Source organism: Pholis gunnellus, assembly GCF_910591455.1.
Source record: "Pholis gunnellus genome assembly, chromosome: 21".
Classification (NCBI taxonomy): Eukaryota; Metazoa; Chordata; class Actinopteri; order Perciformes; family Pholidae; genus Pholis; species Pholis gunnellus.
This window is the reverse complement of record NC_136548.1, coordinates 8,476,728-8,494,978: the sequence shown is the minus strand read 5'-3', so window position 1 is coordinate 8,494,978 and position 18,251 is coordinate 8,476,728. Positions and strand designations below refer to the sequence as shown.

Genomic DNA, 18,251 nt, shown 5'->3' with positions numbered 1-18,251 from the left:
CTTAAGATTTCAGTCCTGGTTGGTTTAATTTATATCTGAGTAAAAGCAGTGGAATTTACCCCAATAGTTTAGCAGTATGGAGTCTATGGCTCCGTCCTAAATTCCATACTAACATGTGTTTTCAGAATTGTGTGCATAGTTCCCTTTTTTGTGTATACAATGGAGAAAAACTCAATACAGATTTCTTCCGGGAATGTTGCCACAGACACAATTTTCAGCAGGTGGTCGAATGAAATGTAAACTAATACAGAAAAAAACGGAGACAATCTTACGGCTAAATCATAAATCGTTAACAGATAAACCCGCACCTACGAGCTCGAATTGCACACTGCAATATAGAACATTTGTCCTGATCCACCTCGGGGTATTTAAGCAAAGCCGGAAGTAAACGACGGATGAGTGTTTCGTTTCGCTGTGTCTCTCTTGAGTCGGAGCGGTTGGTTTTTCAGGAGGGAAACTTTACAAGGTTTAACGGGATTTGAGCACGATTAATTCATTTCGCCTAATTACCAGAGCCAGTGCTGCCATACTGAAAGGTAAGAGCACACCTTAATTACGTAACACGTTAATTTAGTCGTGTATTATGATATTTTACCCGCTTCAGTTTGCGCCATTTTTGCTAGTTTTGTAATGCACAAATGTGCGCCTTTTAGCTCTGGCGTTCTTTGTCCCTATTTTTTAATGGGTTGTGATATGGTCTATCCCTGTAGGATAATTCACATCACTTATTGCTAACCCAGATTATGTATGTATAAGCGTTGGAAGAAAGGCAGTTATCACTTTTCTGTCATCCAAAATTGTGTTCAAATCAAGTGCAATTGCGCATTTTTGTGCTGCACCAGGCCGTGTCAAGACGCTAACAGCACCAGCGCCTGTTGGGATACAACATGAATCTGGCGCACATGAGTTAGCTCGTCAAGCTACCCGGCTAGCTTGCTAATCAAATGGCATTCTTGGTCAGGTTGTTGACATTGTGTTGACGGCAAGTTTACAGTAAAGCTCAGCGAACACTTAATAAATGTAACGTTGGTGGTTTAATGTCCTGGACCTTAAGTTTAACATCAGACTAAACGGAAGGAGCAGGAGAACCGTGTTTTGTGGACATGTAACGTTATCACCAGCGGCTAACTTAGCTAGCCACCTTAGCGTAGCAGACATGTTCAAACGATACTTTAAAAGGCATTACTTTAAGGAGATAAACTGTTCAACACACGTCCTAACTTTGACATTATATAGAGTATAATCCACTCTTATAAAGTTGGTTAATGCTGCATGGACAGTTTGTAGTTATTGCTGTTGCTGTTCTGTTGCTTTGCCTCGTTTTCTTTATCACCAAAGGATCCAATTGAAGGTCTTAATTAGAGCTCCTAATTAGCTTTGAAGCAGACTGGCTACAGCGTGGTGTATAGACACCTTTATGTAATGGTACAGTTTGTGTGACTGTGCTCACACTGACCCATGATGGGTTGAGTGCCATGATTTAATCTGTTATTTACTGATTAATACAACCCTTTTTAGTAAGGAGGAGCTAATTAATTAATTGGACGAACGAGGATGTGTGTGGTAAGTCCTGGTAACTACATGATCTAATGGCAGGTTTTCAATTTCTAATACTGCAATGTTTCTTGTATAATTGATCACTTCACAGAAGGTAGGAACCTACATTCTACTGTTAGCAATTGTATACACACTAACGTGCCAAAGCCTTCAGTAAGGAAAGCTTTCCACAACCCAAATGTTTTTTGCTTTATTCATTAGTTTGTTTTTCTGGTCCAAAAGATGTTTTAAAAGTGGAAATAAGCACTAAATCCTGACATCCTCCTTTGCTTTTATGCTTTAGGAATAACTAGACTTAATTGACCAATCATTCTTATTCTAAAAACTATGTACGGTGACAAGTTTTCAAGGCAATGACCTTGGCAAAGTTTAGGAATGATAAATCCCCGGTGACAAGTCGGACCTGCTTAGGAATGGTTTCATATCATTTACTTGACGTTCTCTTTCATTACAGGAGTCCACGAATCATGTCAGGTATTGCATTGAGCCGGCTTGCACAGGAGCGCAAGGCATGGCGGAAGGACCATCCTTTTGTAAGTAGTCGTTGGCGCCTCAAGAGATGCACCTGTTCTGGCTCCACTGTGTATCTTGAGTTGACATTCGATTAAGTCAAGTCCTCTGGTGAACACTGGTATCTTAACAGTTTTCTCTATCCTGTTCAATCTTTCAGGGATTTGTCGCTGTACCCACAAAAAATCCAGATGGAACCATGAATCTCATGAATTGGGAATGTGCTATTCCTGGAAAGAAAGGGGTAATGTGCTTTATAGTCTGTCTGCATTCATAACATATTTGCTTTACGCAGCAACGACTGCTAAATGAGAAACACGGTGACATGAACACAATTTCTCTGTGCTCATGTAAACACCATATTTTGAATATGATCAAAACCGGGATAAGGCTACTCATGTAAATGCACTCAATGATATTTCTGTAGCAGGTGTATGGCTTTGCATTATATTGCATAATACTATTATAGAGGCATGGCTTGCGATTTCTATAGAGTGCGGCAGGTACGACGTATTTTTGTAGGCCAACCTGGAAGTTGGCATTGCCCTGGTTCCTTAAACAAAAAGCCAATGGGATTATTTTTTTCTCATTGGATTTTGGATAATTGCAGAAAACAAGTATATAATAAGTTTATGGTATTGCCACGTTTTGTTCAGCAAGATAATCTTTACAAATGAACACCACTCTTGTGATCTTTGAAGCGTGAATATAATCGCCAAAAGTAGAAAGCTAATGTAAACAAGCTACAGCACAATCAAATGACTTCATGTCACCACCACGAAGCCAGCGTTTGGTGTGATGACTTTGTAGATTCATTTGTCCACTTGTTACGTCCGCTTTTTTAAGATGTAAAAATTCACACGTGGGGGTACCTACTAATGCATTTTATGTCCCAAAACGGAACTTTGAATCTGTGACTCGTAGACAAAGGAACAGGAAGTGCAAAAATGTAAACTAATTTCTGGGTTTTAGGGCTCATTCCTGCAGCACTTGATTGTGCCAGCATAGGTAGTGAATATCATGAGTGTCCCCAAATGTCCATGGACCAAAACGGGTTAGAAAAGTTGTTCATTCTTGGAACCGCGATGAGCCTTAAACATGCTTTTAATATTAATCTGGCAATAATACCAAGGTTTTAAGTCATTTTTGGTGGGACATGTGTTAATATGAATCCAATGGTTGTGTCTCCTCAGACTCCGTGGGAAGGAGGCTTGTTCAAACTGCGCATGTTGTTCAAGGATGACTATCCTTCTTCACCTCCAAAATGTGAGTTATTGTGTCCGACCTGTGGTCAGTGTAAACTCAACCGTTGATGTGATCTCTACACACTCCTGCATTATGGAGTCAGGAGATGGAAGTACTAGCCAGTGCTGCGCAGAAAAATGCTTCGTCTAGAATGTAAAGCCAGGTGCACCGCACATGTCTTCCTTCAAGGGTATTGTGCACAACCACGCATAATCCCTGTCCTGAAACTGTCAGGAGTCAGGAGACTGTCAATAGCAATGAGTTGATGAAAACCTAATGAAAGTGTATAAAATGGCTCAGGTCAAGAGACCCCAACCCACTCGACGAAGAGGCAGTGAGCCTCAATATGGTCCCTGCTAATGTATCGATTGTCAAAACTCTGTCATGGCTGAATAAGACATCCAGTTGACACTTGGCCAAACTGAATTATAAATCCCTGCCAACATGTTGAAGGATCCTTGTAATGAGACAGAATGTCATTTATAGCTAAGGGCTTACTTTACTAGAGTCTGCTAAAGGGTTGCTATATTGATCTTAACTCTGTAGTTAAGATAGTAACCCATGTTTAAGATGTCTCACTGAAGCTGAGCATCTGCTTGACATCTTGGTTGTGATTGGTTCAAAGCTGCAGTAGATCACACAGGTTTTTCCCGCTCCACCATTTGTGTTTGAAGGCTTGTTAATGACTTCAGTCTGTTTAAGCAGATCTAAAAGCTTTGTCATGCTAATTGTTTCCATTCATTGCTGTTTAAAAGTTATGGTTTGGATGTGAACTGCTGACTCAACCAGTAGGTGGTTTCACATATACATCCCATAACTGTTTATTTAACAGAATTGCACAGCATTCGCCTGTAAGGATTTGAGCATTGATAAAGTCATGCTAAACAGAATTGTTACATCACCCTTTTTGGTTGCGCACAACGCCCGGGCACTGTGCCGTGTTTCTAACATTCATCAACGGGGGTTGTGTTGTCTGAATGTGACATTAAGACATTAGGCCGCTGCTCGTGTGAGGAACAGAAGTTGCTGCCACTTCACTCAGTGTATACTGTGGGAAAGCCTAGTGACATTTGTGGAACTTGTTCATCTTGTCTGACATTTGTAATGGATCCGAAACGTAAGTGCACCTAACATTTTCTTGTGTTTTTTTTTAGGTAAATTTGAGCCTCCACTCTTTCACCCAAATGTGTATCCATCAGGCACAGTATGCCTATCTATTCTAGAGGAGGACAAGGACTGGAGACCAGCCATCACAATAAAGCAGGTTTGGATTGACACGCATACCTCATTAAGTCTAAATAAATAAAGTAATTTTATTTATTTATTTGGTTTTATACTGTATTTCTAAGAATCAATTGGCTTTAAAAACAAAGCCAGGGAAGCAAATGATATAATTGATGTATTTTCAATTATCTTGACATAGTTTATTTAAAACTTGAAATAAAACTGGATCTAGAAAATTAAGTTCTGATATTCAACTTGAAATATATATCAAATATAACTATTTTTAATTTGGACAGCTAATATGTCCGTTTGCATTGCCTGTGCTGGAAGATAAGTCATTCAGAGACTTCATACAACTTTAGTGACTAACAAATATTATAAGCAGCCTTTATTTTTTTATAATTTGTTTAATTTCTCCTTCAGATCTTATTAGGTATCCAGGAACTCCTAAATGAACCAAATATCCAGGATCCAGCCCAAGCAGAGGCTTACACAATCTACTGGTGAGTGATTTCATCTTTTCCATGTGACGCTAAAACGTGTAAATATGAGATGATTTATATCTCTGCGTGTCTGAAAACTGCTAAGGAAACTAGAAGTCTATTATTGATCGTCTATGTTGCAGCGCCAAAATCAGATTCTAAGTTTGACTTGCACTGTAACACCATGGACATACTTGACCATTAAAGCCAATTCTGGTTCTCATCAGTAAGTGTGAACACGTACAAGGATTTTGCCTCTGGTATGTAGTTGCTTTCAAAGTACATGCACAGAAATGGCATACGGCACAACAAACGTAAACGTCTAACTACTATGTACAGATATACATGTAAAAAAGTGTGTATGTTACACACGTGCATACACTCGGAATGGAAGACTTCTTTATTGTTTTCATAACTCAAATATCAGTATTTTTAACTTAAAAATGCATTGAGCTCATGACAAATAAAGTGGTTATTATGAGTGCAAGTCGGATGAGACGGAGGTTTTGTAAAGACTCTGAACCGAAAGCAGCTCTGCAAAACCTTGAGGTAGAAGTGGTTCTGGTGGTGGCCGCTCTCCCCCAGCCTCTGAGTTCACACCCGACACTCATAAATGCACAAAAGCCACGACGTCCGTTAAAGGCCATTCAGGCGGGTTATCGCAAGAAAAATAAATATTGCTCGGATGGTTTTGTTTTTTCCACCATATTCTACAGCCCCAACTTGAAGAGGCAGCCGTGAAGTATAACTGTTTGTGTTCTAAAGCTCTGGATGTGTGTAACCTGAACTAATACAAAATGTTTCACAGCTCATTTTAATCCAAACATTAACCTATAAAACTGCTGAATCCTGAAGATCATATTGTTTTTAACTTCTCCATACTTTCTGATTTGAATAATTGATCCGAGCAACATGATAACTGCTGTTTTTTTAACCCCTTTCCAGCCAAAACAGAGTAGAATATGAAAAAAGAGTTCGAGCACAAGCCAAAAAATTCTCCCCCTCGTAAGGGCGAAGACTTGCTCCGCTGTGGCAGAAGGAATGGGTTTGACAAGAATCACCTCCCCGCTCAGTCTCTCAATGAATGTGCTCCTCTCACATCAGGACTTAAAGACTTCTATTTAAACTCCACACATTCTGTGCCATCCGACCTATCATCATTTTTATTTTATTTTTTGTTCTTAATTTGCCAGTTGGTGCATAATGCTGAGAGGGGATGGGTGCGTCAGCACCCTGGTCATTTATTTTTAAACATTTAATTGTCTTATGTGGTGCAAGGGACAAAGCTCGGTACCGGTTTCATCAACTCCATGCAAGCTGGCTGTCATCAATGTTCAAGGAAGAAAATGTTTTTTTTGTTTTATAATGCTCTTTCACAGGGTCTATTCCTTTTTGTCCCCCCTCCCCTTTTATTTTCCATAAATTTAATGTAAAATTAGCTTATTTCATTGTCAGTATTTCAACTGCTGTATAATGAATGGCACTTTTATACTGTTGTATCTCACTAGTGTCTCTAGATGGCTCTGTCTAATTCTCTTTCCCAGGTTTTCTATTCAGCATGCTGTAATATACGATAGAATCTGCTGCCTTGGCTGTCTTTTTGTTATTCAGAGTGTTTGCTATGAAATAAATAAAAATGGCCATGATGACTGAGGCAGGTAGGCTTACTTCTGTATCAGACTTTAAGGTTATTTGGTGCTTTGTTCATGTTTGTGTTGGCGTAAATAAAACTTTCTACAAAACTTTAGCATTTTATTTAATAAGTGATTAAAATACACGGCAAGCTTAACTTGACCACTAAGGCTTCAGAGACTAAAAAATACAAAATTAATATCTTAAGAATATCTGACATATTTAGTTTACAGTGACTCAAGCAAAGGTTATGCAATTAATATCTACATTATGCATAATGCGTTGGAAGCATTTTACAAACAAGTGCACATTAATGTAATAGCAAAGTATGTAAAAACAAATTAAGAATGTGCTAGTTATTTTTAACTTGAAGCGTTTAATTTCACGGCCTAAATGTCTCGTTGAACTTCAGGCCCGACATTATTTGAAGTTCATCTTCAGACTAGTTAACTTTCCAGTTACTACACACACACTCATCAGCTTATGCTTCAGTAATGGCCTCCATTCTGATGAGCCCTGTTGGCCAGGATTTGGTTGATGAGCTCCCAGGGTCCACTGCTGTGACCGGACCGCTCTGCTGGAAGGCGCTCAGGGTGCAGTACTCATTGCAGTACCTGGGAGGATCCTTTTCCAGCCAACAGCCAGAGTCTCCTTGAGCAGGGCTCCCCGGCTGTGAGCTGAGGGTCAGACTCTGGTGAGAGCTCCCTGCAGATGACGGCGGGGTCATGGTGATCACAGCGTACGGGATGCTCAGGAGAGAAGTATCGCAGCCTGCGTCGGTTATATTGCTGTATGTGCCGCCCTCCATCAACTGGTCGTGAAACTGGAGCTGACGCTCTTCTTCTTCCTCCTCGACGACTTCACACTCGGTAAGAGTGTCAATCTGGAGCGTCTCCTCTGCCTTCAGCATGTCTGCTGTGTTTTCGTGTGTAACCACCCAGCTCTATAATCACAGTCGTGTTTAAGGCCATTGTTATGAGATAATTGTCGGTATTTTATCTTAAGCTAAACCTACCTTGAAATCACCCTGGCAGTCACTGTACAGTGTGTGGAAATAGGGTGCTGGAGTTGGGATGAAGGCGCTCTGCCTCCACCTGTAAGTGTTAGAAACATAAAGAATATATATTTTGTGTGCATTGGTTGTAGGAATTGGCATTTGTTATACCGTACATTTTCTGAGTGAAAAGCTGTAAGGGGAACCTTACTTTTTAACTGGAGCGTAGCAGATCAGTAGGAAGAATGGCACCAGCACACACAGGGGGATGAGCACCTTACCCAGTCCAGAAACAAATGTGTTTGATGAGAGCTCTGTATGGATTTACATGCAGTAGAAACATTTGGAGAAGAAAAAAGTAGAACAAAGTAAGCCAAGATGCAAAGTAATGAATTTACAGTCGCTGCATTCTCAACAAGTTGCTGTAAGATAAAGATCGTCTTCATTAAGCTTAGATCAGCTGAGACTCACCATTCACAGCCGACTCTGTCTCCCAGTAAACCTCAGAAGACCAGTCACTCCACTGTCCCCTGTAGTAAGCCTGATTAGGACTGGACCGTACTCTTGCAGCGTACTTGGTGTCTGGCGCAAAGTTCTGATCATCCACAGAATAATTCAAACTGTTGGTGTTGATTTTATGCGATAACAGCTGAAATAAATAGATATGGAAATATGTAATTACTCTTTGTAAAGGAGAGAAACTTCCTGTATGGGTTCCCATTTGTGTCCCATTAGTTTGCAGATAGATGGGTAGATCAGTAGATACTAAAGTAATGTTACTAAACAGATGTTTATAGTTACAATTAAAAATGTTCAGTTGCTTTAAGTTTAATTTTGACTGTCATAGGAGATATTATCTGTACTGCCAGTCATTTTAATCATGGCACAACATTGTGTGCTGAAAACAATTTAATTTAGCTGCACCAGATTCACAGGATGTTTAACGTTTGCAGTGGTAGCTGATGAGCACTTTTAAAAAGTAGCACTTAATATCACTAGTATAGGGGCTGGTGTGATATACTGATAAGAGTAATGATATGAAATGATATCCCCCTAACAAGGTTAATCCAGCCCTGCTTACTGGGACACTTGCGTGGAACAGAGCCATCATTATGTTCATAGTTAAATTCATCAAAATGTGAAAAGGTACCTAGTATTTACATTGGAAAATACCTATGTGTCAAAAAAAAGTCACAGTTCCTCATGACCCACTGAGCTGACAACCACAGTGACCACTAATGAAGCTGCTGTGGTCGTTTCATCATTTGGTAATTTTCTCTTTTCTTTTTATTCTGTGTGTGCAGCCTGTTCCCAGGCTTTAGAACGTGACTCAAACAATCAGAAAATAACGTTTTTATTCTGCTGATTCACGGTTCTCACTAATGCCGGTTCCTCTTTTAATTCACTCTCTAGCTCGCTAGACCACTGCTGCGCTTTCTCACCCTCGCTCTCTCGCTCACTTGTTGATCCGGAGAGGAGAGACGCATTTTAAATGCCGTGTTAACAAACAGCAACCGACAATGTGGCTGTATGTTATACCTTTAGGTGTTTTCATTCATCTTTAGATTACCAATTTGTCCATTGCTCTGTTGTATACTTTAATACACCAATTCCCAAGTTTTCATAGATTATTGATTTGCCAATACATTTTAACGGACACAAACAGGCCTCAAACAGACCAGAACTGTTTCCTGCCTGTTATTCTCTTATTCCCACCAACAAAGAGCACTCAATTCTTGTTTGTGTATCATTGAATCTCACGTGTGTGTCTCCTCTTTTGTAGTAGTGGAGCTGAAACTTGAGGTTTTCGACAAGACTGGTGAAATAATCATATTCCTCATAGGTGCTTATCCAGGTGAAGTGGTGTTGACCTGAGTTGGGGCTGACTGTGAGTTGGCACGGTGCGTTTGGTGTAACTAAAGAGAGGACACATTGAAGACAAACGCACACAAAAGGCGGGGTTTTAAATAGGCAGACATCTGTATTTGTATACACAAATGTGTTCTGTGTGTCTGGTTTTGAAAACTGACCAAAACCATTGTGTTCCTTACTGTTATTCTTGGGTACATATTTGTCCACCAGCTGCTCACAGATTTCAGGCCCATCATTTTGGCTGTGACAAAGCGAGATTTCAAAACGATCTGTGTCCATAAAGGTCACAGAAGGTTCTGGAGGTACTGGATTGGATTTTCTTAAGGAGCAGAAGTAATCGTCATCGGTGTTTGTCAGCGTACACACAGACTTCTCTCTGCACAAAAACAGTGATGAAACACAATGTCATCATCACATTTAAGGTCATCCATTATTTATAAATGCCAGTGAAAAAAAAGCCTCACTTATCATATGTATCTGTGAAAGTGAGGCAGTAGGAGCTGTTGCTGTCTGAGTAGTTTTCTGAAGTTGCGATGCTCAGGGAGCAGTTGAAGGTGTACAGGTAATCATTCGCACAGTGAAGATGGTGGTCCACCCCTGAAAAATGTACAAGCAATGTTTTATTGGGAGTTTCAGGAATCAAAGCAGAGATTTCACTGTGTCACCTCATCCAAGTAAAGGATCCCTTTAGCTGGTGAATAATCCTCTTTGTATTTGTAGGCTTTTCTATTTATCATGTAGGTTTTTTTTTTATGCATACCATCCACTTAAATAACCATTACTGATGACTCAATGATGTTTTAAACTGTACGCATTGTTTTGTGGAAGAAACAGACGCTTTTTTTACTTTACAATATTTAAACTGCAGACTTAAAGGATAGTCCCAGTAGCTTTAAGAGGGAAGCTCTTTGTGGCCAGTTTGGACAGGAAAAACAATTACTCAGACCAATAACGCTTTTAATGTCCATATGGAAATATTGGTATTGTTTTACGATAGACTTTAAAAAAATATGAACTTATCCTTTTAATTGTTTGCTGTAAAATGAACAAAACTGCAGCATTTATTATTGACCCACTGGCATCTAAAAGTGCATGTATGCTGGTTTATTGTAAAATGGAAAACCTTACATCACAACATTAATAAAAGATAAAAAACGTTTCCCTTTTATAATAAGAAACATTAACCAACTTTTCCCATTAGGTCTAAGATCAAATAGATTATTGCTGAGGTCCTACAAAGTATAACAAAGCCTATGAAGCACTTATTCTAACTTTTAGTGTGCATGATGTTTTATCGTTTTTAAAACATCTTATATTTACATTCATTCGTTATTAATGTGGCTTTTGTCCCGATCATGAACGTACAATCCAAGCAATCTGATCTTAATGATTCTCTTATCACATAAAACAAAAGGAAAAACTGGCTGGGACACAACCTGTGAGAGGATTTCCATGCAGACAGACAATGTCGGCAGATACAAGCAGAAACAGGAGCAGCAGCTTCAGCCTCGGTGGAGAGCGACAATCCATCACACCGGACGATCCAGACGTCACATCAGCACTGAGGGGTCTTGATATAGTCATTCTGCCCTGAAGCTCTCGTAGAACAACGTTTATTGACGGAGGCTGAGAGAGGGAGGTGTCAGCGAGTCGGTGCACACTGATAGCTATCACTCACATGTCTCTGCGGGGAGAGGATGTGCTTTTTTTAAGCGAGCAGTTGTAAAAGGAAAGTGTGTGAAAGGGGTAAGGCTTCAGTTTCACCAAACATGATGCTGAATCTCACATCACAACCCTCTAATCTATCGCACTGCGCACGGCATTTGGTTCCTAACATGAAATTTGGTTTAACAGTAGTATTTCTATCTTAATTGCTTTAAAACAGATTTGAAAATACAAAATGCCGTGAGTCTGTACATGTTATACGTTCATTCTTTCAGTGTCCTTTAGATCTCTTCACTGATGGTAACCGATTGAATCGGCACAGAGCTGGAGGACATTCGTGCGATATCAGCACTGTGGTGAGATTCATTTCAATCTATGATGCCAAAAACACAAACACATGCAATGGTGAAACTCGAAACTTGTTACATCACATCTTACTGACAAAAAGTTGTGAGACAAATTCTCCTGTACTGCAAGAAATCTGCAGAGTGGGAACATAATCTGCTCAACATACAGGGATGTCCGTCTAAAATGTCCCATGTGGCACTGTTTATGCATGCACTGACGTGACAAATCTTTAACGCTCTCGATAAGAAACTAAAGTGACTTACGTGAATGTGTTCAAGCATAATATTTGCGGCTGTTCCACTGAGCCGGACGTACGTTGAGGAACACAGTGTATGTCTGTGGATCGTTTTGAGGCTACTTTTAGTAAGCGAGCACTGAAATACCTACATTAAGAATCATTGTGGCACTTACAAGAGTGTTGTGCAATGTGTAGAGCAGCAACAGGAGATCAAGTTGAATGTTTGGTTGTGTGTCGTGGTGATTCTATAAAAGATACGACCTGACAGTGTCTTCCTCTGAGGCTCACAGTTTTGTTGATTTAGAGTTTATAACTTACTCTAGTGTTAGTCGAACACAGCGCATGAGATCATTTTCTAGTTGATCAAGAGGACGTCTGCAAGCTTTCACGACAAAACAGGATTTAATTAAATGCAAGCCTGTTCAATGGGGCAAGGTATTGTCAGCGTGTCGACTTCACCCCTTGTCGCACTTGTAGCAAAGGTTAAACATTTAATTTATATATATATATATGTATATATATAACTTGTTTCAGAGAGCATCTGAACATGAAAAAAGGAAACATGTTACCACACAGAGGGTCATGTCAATGTGATAACAGAGGTTTCAGTTTAATTTGTTTTTTTGCTGTCCAAAATATCCGCAAACTTCTGATCACTTCACCGCAGAGCATAAAGGAGGCCTATTTTTATTTGTTGAAACCTAAATGACTTTCTGCCCCCCTCGTGTGAAGCAGAGTGAACATGTGTCGAAAATGTGCTTGAGATCAGCAGTAACGCCCTTGTGACTTGTGAATATTATATAAGTTTTTGTATTGTGCAAGAGCACAATCCCTGATACGGTTGGATTTATCTGAAACTTGTTGCAGTTCCACAGAATCTGATATGAGGGCTTTTTTCAATTTTCTTTTAGTGTTTTGATAAGAATGCTTCCTTCTTTGTGATAAATATTTTAAAATGACAGCAAACAGTCCTAGATGTAACTTTGGCTTGAAATAACACGGAATCTGATGTAGATCTGAGTGAATGATTGACTTTCTATTTAAAATATGTAAAAACAAAAAAATCATAGACTTGCAAACATTGTGTTATTATCATTTAATATTTCCCTGGTAGTTCCCTGTCCTCAATCTCTTAATTGCAGGTCCTTTACCTATCCGGCAAATATAAAAAGAAAGACCGTTAAATGAACTTAAATGACCTTTTCCACTTCGATATAAAATCTGCTGTAAAATAATAAAACAAGTCCCCTCTGAAGTCTAAGTATATGGCATGTATTTTCTATATTTAGTGTATACAAAGTGTTACAATGCACCAGGATACAAAATATGAAAAATGACCCTGTGCAAAATTATGGGTATATAGTGTCTATTTAGATCAGGGATCTAGTTAAGCACCCGAGGCACACCAGCAGGGCTCACTCACAAGCTAGTTTACCATCAAATGAGGACAGGGTGATGGCAAAGGCTTGCAGGGCACACATGGGGAAACTGTAATCCATGGAGAAGACATCCTCCGCTACACGCCCAAACTGCATCACTATGTAATCATCTGGAAAAGACGGCAGCAGCAGGGGGGGGCAGAAAGAGAGGAGACAGATGACTGTGAAGTTAGGAATAAAGACAAGGCAGCCATTTTCTTTGTGGTTGATGATAGAGGAAGAGAGTCACGTCCTCTTACCGTTGTCAGGGTGGACGATCTGGAAGTTCTTGACGGAGGCCTGGGTGACCCGACCGTGGAAGTTCAGCACATATGACTGAGTCTGTTCGTTCCAGCTCGGGGATTTGTTCACCAGTGTGACCAGTTTGTCTGTGTTGCTGTTCGCATGGCGGACCAATAGAGTATCGGGTTCCTATGATAAGATAAACATTTCAGTTCCACCGACATATTTCACACTTCATCAACATCCTCACAAGGATTGTTTTTTTTCTTTCTAAGCTTACATTTGTGGGACGAATGGACACTCTCTCATCGTTCTCCAACATGCCAGGGATGATCACTGTCATTTTCCTAGGACCCTTAAATCCCAGCACATTTGTCTCCTGGAACCATGATAGCCAATTGTATTACAGGTTTTATCTCTTCATATGCTTTGTCAGATGTTAGAGTGTATGGAGTTACGGTTGAACTCACGTAACAAATTGCTGCCAGCTCTTGCCGCACTGATTCACACTCTTTGATGAAGGGCTTCTTCTCAGGGTTTTCACCGCCATCATAGACGGTGAACTTGGTACCCAGGACATTGGACCTGAAACAAATACGTCTGGTCTGATACATGATCTGTCATCATCTATAAGGTTAGAGATCAAAATGTCAACCTTGCCTGAAATAAGAAAGATAATCATGGGGGTGCATTCAATTCCATGTAAAATGATTGCCTCCACAAATCATGGAGGAATTCCCAAAACATTTCCAATTTACACTTGGGATGCAATTGTGGTAGAAATGCATCAAGAGACCTTTTTTTTGTGGCAGATATTATGACACAACATAGCAGGAAAACCCCAGGTGTAGATTCTACTATTAATGATGGCTCCATTCCATTTCAGGGGTTTTAGTGCAAGGACGCTGGTGTTATGGATGCTGGCTCAGGCTTACGGAGAATGGAATTGACACATCGTTAGTGTTATTAGTTACGCCAGTGATGTTCCTGCTACATCAGGGCAGATTGTGTGCCATAAATAAGTACTTCAGGTCCAGTTTTGAGAACCACTTGTTTAGTTTGATGACAGTGGATTCTTCAATGTTTTCTGAAGGGGTTTTGAAAGCGTTTAATGGGGAAAAAAATGGTTTTAAGTTCTTTCTCAAGGTTGAAATATAAGAGTTGTACCTTAGTTTTCCTATGTAGCAGTTTGTCTCTCTGGACAGATTTGTCGGGTCAGTGGAGATGAGATAGTTTGATGTTTTGCACTTCTTCCGTTTTCTGCCTGCCATTAGGAACACCTTGGTGATGGCACAATGAAAAACAAGTTTTTAGACGATGAAACGAACTTCGATGGAAATATGACAGCTCAAGAAAGCAGGATCATGCCATGAGAGCTTAAGTCAATGTGCACAACGACTGGGTTCAAATTGTGCAGAAGTGCCAACCCTCTTGCCGTCCTCCTTCTCCATGTGGAGGTAGTAAGTCGGGTAAATGCCCTTCTCCATGCCTCTCCTGTCCCTGGTGACCCTACACTGGATCGTCACATCTCGGGGGGCTGGACGCAAAGCAAACTTCTCAAGATCCTCCACTGACATTGGAGATGTTGCCTGGAATGAGAGTGGAAATGATTTCAAAAGTCGTTTTTATGCTGTGTGATTAATCTAAACAAGTTGCATACTTGCCTAATTTGCTTTTGACAATACACAAAACAGTTTTTTACTCGTAAATGTCTCACTCTTTCATTAGATTCACTGTCTGAAGATGAACTCTCTCTGTAGTTGGAGTTGAGGGAAGCGAGACTCGGCTTAGTTCTCTCTGCTTTCTTTGTCTTCTTTTCCCTTTTCACCTTTTCCTGGGTTTCTTCATCTTTGCTCTCTTCACTTATTTGGCACCTGGCTGTATGATAACACACACGAATGTATTCCTCACAACAGCTTTACGGTATTGTTGATCGTAAAATGCACAGGACCAGACAGGTCTAACACATGACTCACATGACTCACTTGTGTTGAGTTGTTTTTTCTTCTTAGGCGATTGAAGGACAGGCCTCTGGGTCCCCTCCTCATTGGTCCCCTCCTCATTGGTCCCCTCCTCATTATCGCTTTCTTCATGTTTATTCTTCTTTGGACTTGCCATCTCCACCACTGACTCTTTCCCCTGGGATGAAACCTCCTGCAAGTGATTCTCTGCAAAAGAGGAGACAGACGCTATAAAAGCTGTTCCATTTATGTATTTATGATATTAAATAAAGCTTAATGTTTAAAACTGTAAGTAAGGTGATAATAAATTGAACGTTACTTTTCCGCTCTTGTTTGGTTGTCTTGTTTGTCTTCTGTGGGTCTTCAGATTCTTTCACTTCGTCTTCCTTCTTTGTTTTTTTCTCCTTCTCTTTGTCCTTTTCATCGTTCTGTTCCATCTCTGACGGAAAGCACAATAGCGCATTGCTGATAAATAATTAATGAATTTATAATTTAATCAAAGTATTCCTTAGCCTTACATGTGCATGCGTGAATACACAGAACATGCATAAACCCATGCGGTCACAGGCCACGAAGGGCCCAACGTATGTGTGCTCTCTGACACATACTACACTATTTCAATCCTTGAAATAGAGCAAGTAATTTGTATACACACACACACATAAATAAACACATCAACATCACATGAGAATACAATATTCTGCTTTCTATATTCTTACGTTTGTCTTTTTCCTTTTTCACTTCTTTCTTCTTTGTCTTTTTTCCTTCCCCCTGAGCATCATCCTCCCACTCTACCTCGGGCTCTTTGTCCATCTCCAAGCTCATTTTCTTGGGAGTGACATGATTGTCTGAAGGCATCTCATCAAATGTCATGCTTGCTGTCATGTCACATTCTCCTAATGTGATCTCATCCAGTGGGTTATCATGGGCATGTTCAACCAGATCTCCAGAAAAAAACATACAAAAAGTGTAATTGCACCATACAATGGATTTAATATTCTATTAAAAAAACAAAACAGTGCGAAATATAAATGATTCTAATACCAACCACTCAGGGAAGTGTTGCTGAGGGATTGGTTGATCAACAGAGGTGTTTCATCAGAGCGGGACACTTTGTGCTTTCGACTCTTTTGGCGAGCATCCCGATTGGCTACTACCATTTGGGAATCAGCCCTCTTCTTTTGCTGCTTTTTCATCAAAAGAGTTCGCTGTGGGAGAATTAAGTATTAGGTTTAGAATTCAAACTGTCAACTCCATGTTCAGTGTTCATACGTGGGGTTACAACTACAGAGATAACAGTGATTCTTATGTCGGTATATATGGTGACATTTTGTTGTCATTTCATTTGATGGTGACAATGTTTTTTTAACGCATGTAATGACAACTAAAGTCAACAGACCATAAGCTAAACACTATTATGAGGTTTATGTTTCACTGATGTCTAATTTTTTATGTTGACATGCTGGCCATATTACCTGCCAAGATAATTCTCCAGTGTTTTCGTTGCTGCTGTTTACATTGCTACTGATGCAAATTTTAAAAATGCGCAGCACAACAGGAATGCCCTACTGTTTTGTTTTTTGTTTTTCTTGTGTAGCATTAAAAGGACAACAACTGCATGTAGTATTTCTTTTAATTCTAGATAGCGAGTTGTAACAATTATACAGCTGAAGACGACACTACTGATTCTGGATCAGTTTAAATGCAGGTGCCCATGCATCATTGTTACTGTTTACTACTATTTTAGTTACTTCAGCTACTACGAGTTATTATTAGTACTTCTACCACTGGCTCTATCTGCTGGTCTGTTATGTAGTACTCTACTGATATACGCCAGTAGCTCACATACTGTACAGTGCATACAAACAGACTGTGACTTACAGTTGAGCAGTAGCACCACACAGCAGGTGTTTCTGACACAGGTAGCCCTGACCTCAAGACTCAAGAAAGCTTTATTTATTTGCAAAGCTCTGCCTCAGCTTTAAACACTTGTCAGCTAATTAGCCTTAACAGTGAACAAGTCTTTGCTCCGCTGTCAGTGTGGATATCGCTGATAAATGTATATTGATCCTATATCTTTTTGATAAAGGAACATAGATACAAATCTACTCTGTCAGGTTACAAGTATATGGAGGCTGATCTCTTTGTCAGTTAGTTAAAGTGCATTGTAGTTTTTTTCCCAAGTTTGAAATAAACCAAAACATATTTGGTCACTTTCATGTGTAAATGACATAAAATACTTAAATAATCCTTGTTTATTTACCTGGTTGTCAAGCTTCTGCTGTCGTATATCGGGGTCCTCCATGTCTGTGTGAAAGAATCACTGCTAATTATAATGAGTAGATAATTAAGGACCGGCTACATAAAGACAACTGATGAAATCCAGCATCGAGTTCAATGCGAGAAATGGTCCAGTCTCCAAAATAAAAGAGCAATTAAATATGGACGCGCGCGTTTGTTTGCGGCTCCCTGCTCCATGTGACAGTCTGTCCACCTGCATGGAGCAGAAGGCAAAGTGGATTAAAAGGGGATAATGTTCTTAGACTGCGGCGCTCAGTCAGTATGGACAAGCAGTCTCGGGGGCAAAGCAGGCTTTCCATGCCTGCTTTATGGAGGCGCTATAAGGCCCATGTTACGGTTTTAAACGTGCTCCTGTCACCCAATTTACAACAAGTCAGCAGTCTGCATCACTTACCCAGGCGTCACTGGTAAAACACGGAAGCCGCAGCCTGTAACCGCTTCAAAGTCTCACCCAAAACGTGCCTCTGTGCTGCTGTCGTCACACCGTACATCACCTAGAGGGGCTATTAAAGTAATATAAAACGTCCTGGAAGACATAAACCACAACAGACGGGGGCTATT

General features: G+C 40.1%; 3 protein-coding genes across 3 annotated transcripts; 1 reads left to right on the top strand and 2 right to left on the bottom strand.

Moving 5' to 3' along the window:
* Positions 1-411: 411 nt before the first annotated feature.
* ube2ib (ubiquitin-conjugating enzyme E2Ib) lies at positions 412-6,754 on the top strand. Its single transcript, XM_079183231.1, has 7 exons — positions 412-536; positions 2,012-2,090; positions 2,228-2,311; positions 3,261-3,333; positions 4,467-4,576; positions 4,960-5,039; positions 5,964-6,754. Exons 2-7 carry the CDS (start codon positions 2,025-2,027, stop codon positions 6,025-6,027), a joined length of 477 nt encoding a protein of 158 aa, XP_079039357.1. The 5' UTR covers positions 412-536; positions 2,012-2,024; the 3' UTR covers positions 6,028-6,754.
* Positions 6,755-6,782: 28 nt separating this feature from the next.
* Positions 6,783-9,946, bottom strand: LOC306713508 (interleukin-21 receptor). The gene is made up of 6 exons (XM_079183230.1): positions 9,696-9,946; positions 9,406-9,560; positions 8,116-8,293; positions 7,856-7,958; positions 7,666-7,744; positions 6,783-7,593 (listed from the first exon to the last, which is right to left on the bottom strand). Exons 1-6 carry the CDS (start codon positions 9,793-9,795, stop codon positions 7,132-7,134), a joined length of 1,077 nt encoding a protein of 358 aa, XP_079039356.1. The 5' UTR covers positions 9,796-9,946; the 3' UTR covers positions 6,783-7,131.
* A 3,236-nt stretch (positions 9,947-13,182) lies between these two features.
* Positions 13,183-17,694, bottom strand: LOC306713360 (tubby protein homolog; the record flags this gene model as incomplete). Its single annotated transcript, XM_079183028.1, has 12 exons — positions 13,183-13,316; positions 13,446-13,617; positions 13,709-13,807; positions 13,899-14,013; positions 14,596-14,708; positions 14,856-15,017; positions 15,146-15,306; positions 15,414-15,596; positions 15,709-15,828; positions 16,109-16,333; positions 16,438-16,597; positions 17,653-17,694. The coding sequence occupies 12 exons, from the start codon at positions 17,692-17,694 to the stop codon at positions 13,183-13,185; spliced, it is 1,686 nt and encodes a 561-aa protein (XP_079039154.1).
* Positions 17,695-18,251: the final 557 nt, after the last annotated feature.

Bases quoted from the DNA above. Each gene is read 5' to 3' on its own strand.
- ube2ib (XM_079183231.1), top strand. From the start codon at position 2,025: ATGTCAGGTATTGCATTGAGCCGGCTTGCACAGGAGCGCAAGGCATGG. The intron at 2,091-2,227 runs GTAAGTAGTCGT...TCAATCTTTCAG, and splicing joins GGCGGAAGGACCATCCTTTT to GGATTTGTCGCTGTACCCAC. The intron at 5,040-5,963 runs GTGAGTGATTTC...ACCCCTTTCCAG, and splicing joins GAGGCTTACACAATCTACTG to CCAAAACAGAGTAGAATATG.
- LOC306713508 (XM_079183230.1), bottom strand. From the start codon at position 9,795: ATGGACACAGATCGTTTTGAAATCTCGCTTTGTCACAGCCAAAATGAT. The intron at 9,561-9,695 runs GTAAGGAACACA...TCCTCTCTTTAG, and splicing joins ATATGTACCCAAGAATAACA to TTACACCAAACGCACCGTGC. The intron at 7,959-8,115 runs GTGAGTCTCAGC...AAATCCATACAG, and splicing joins GACAGAGTCGGCTGTGAATG to AGCTCTCATCAAACACATTT.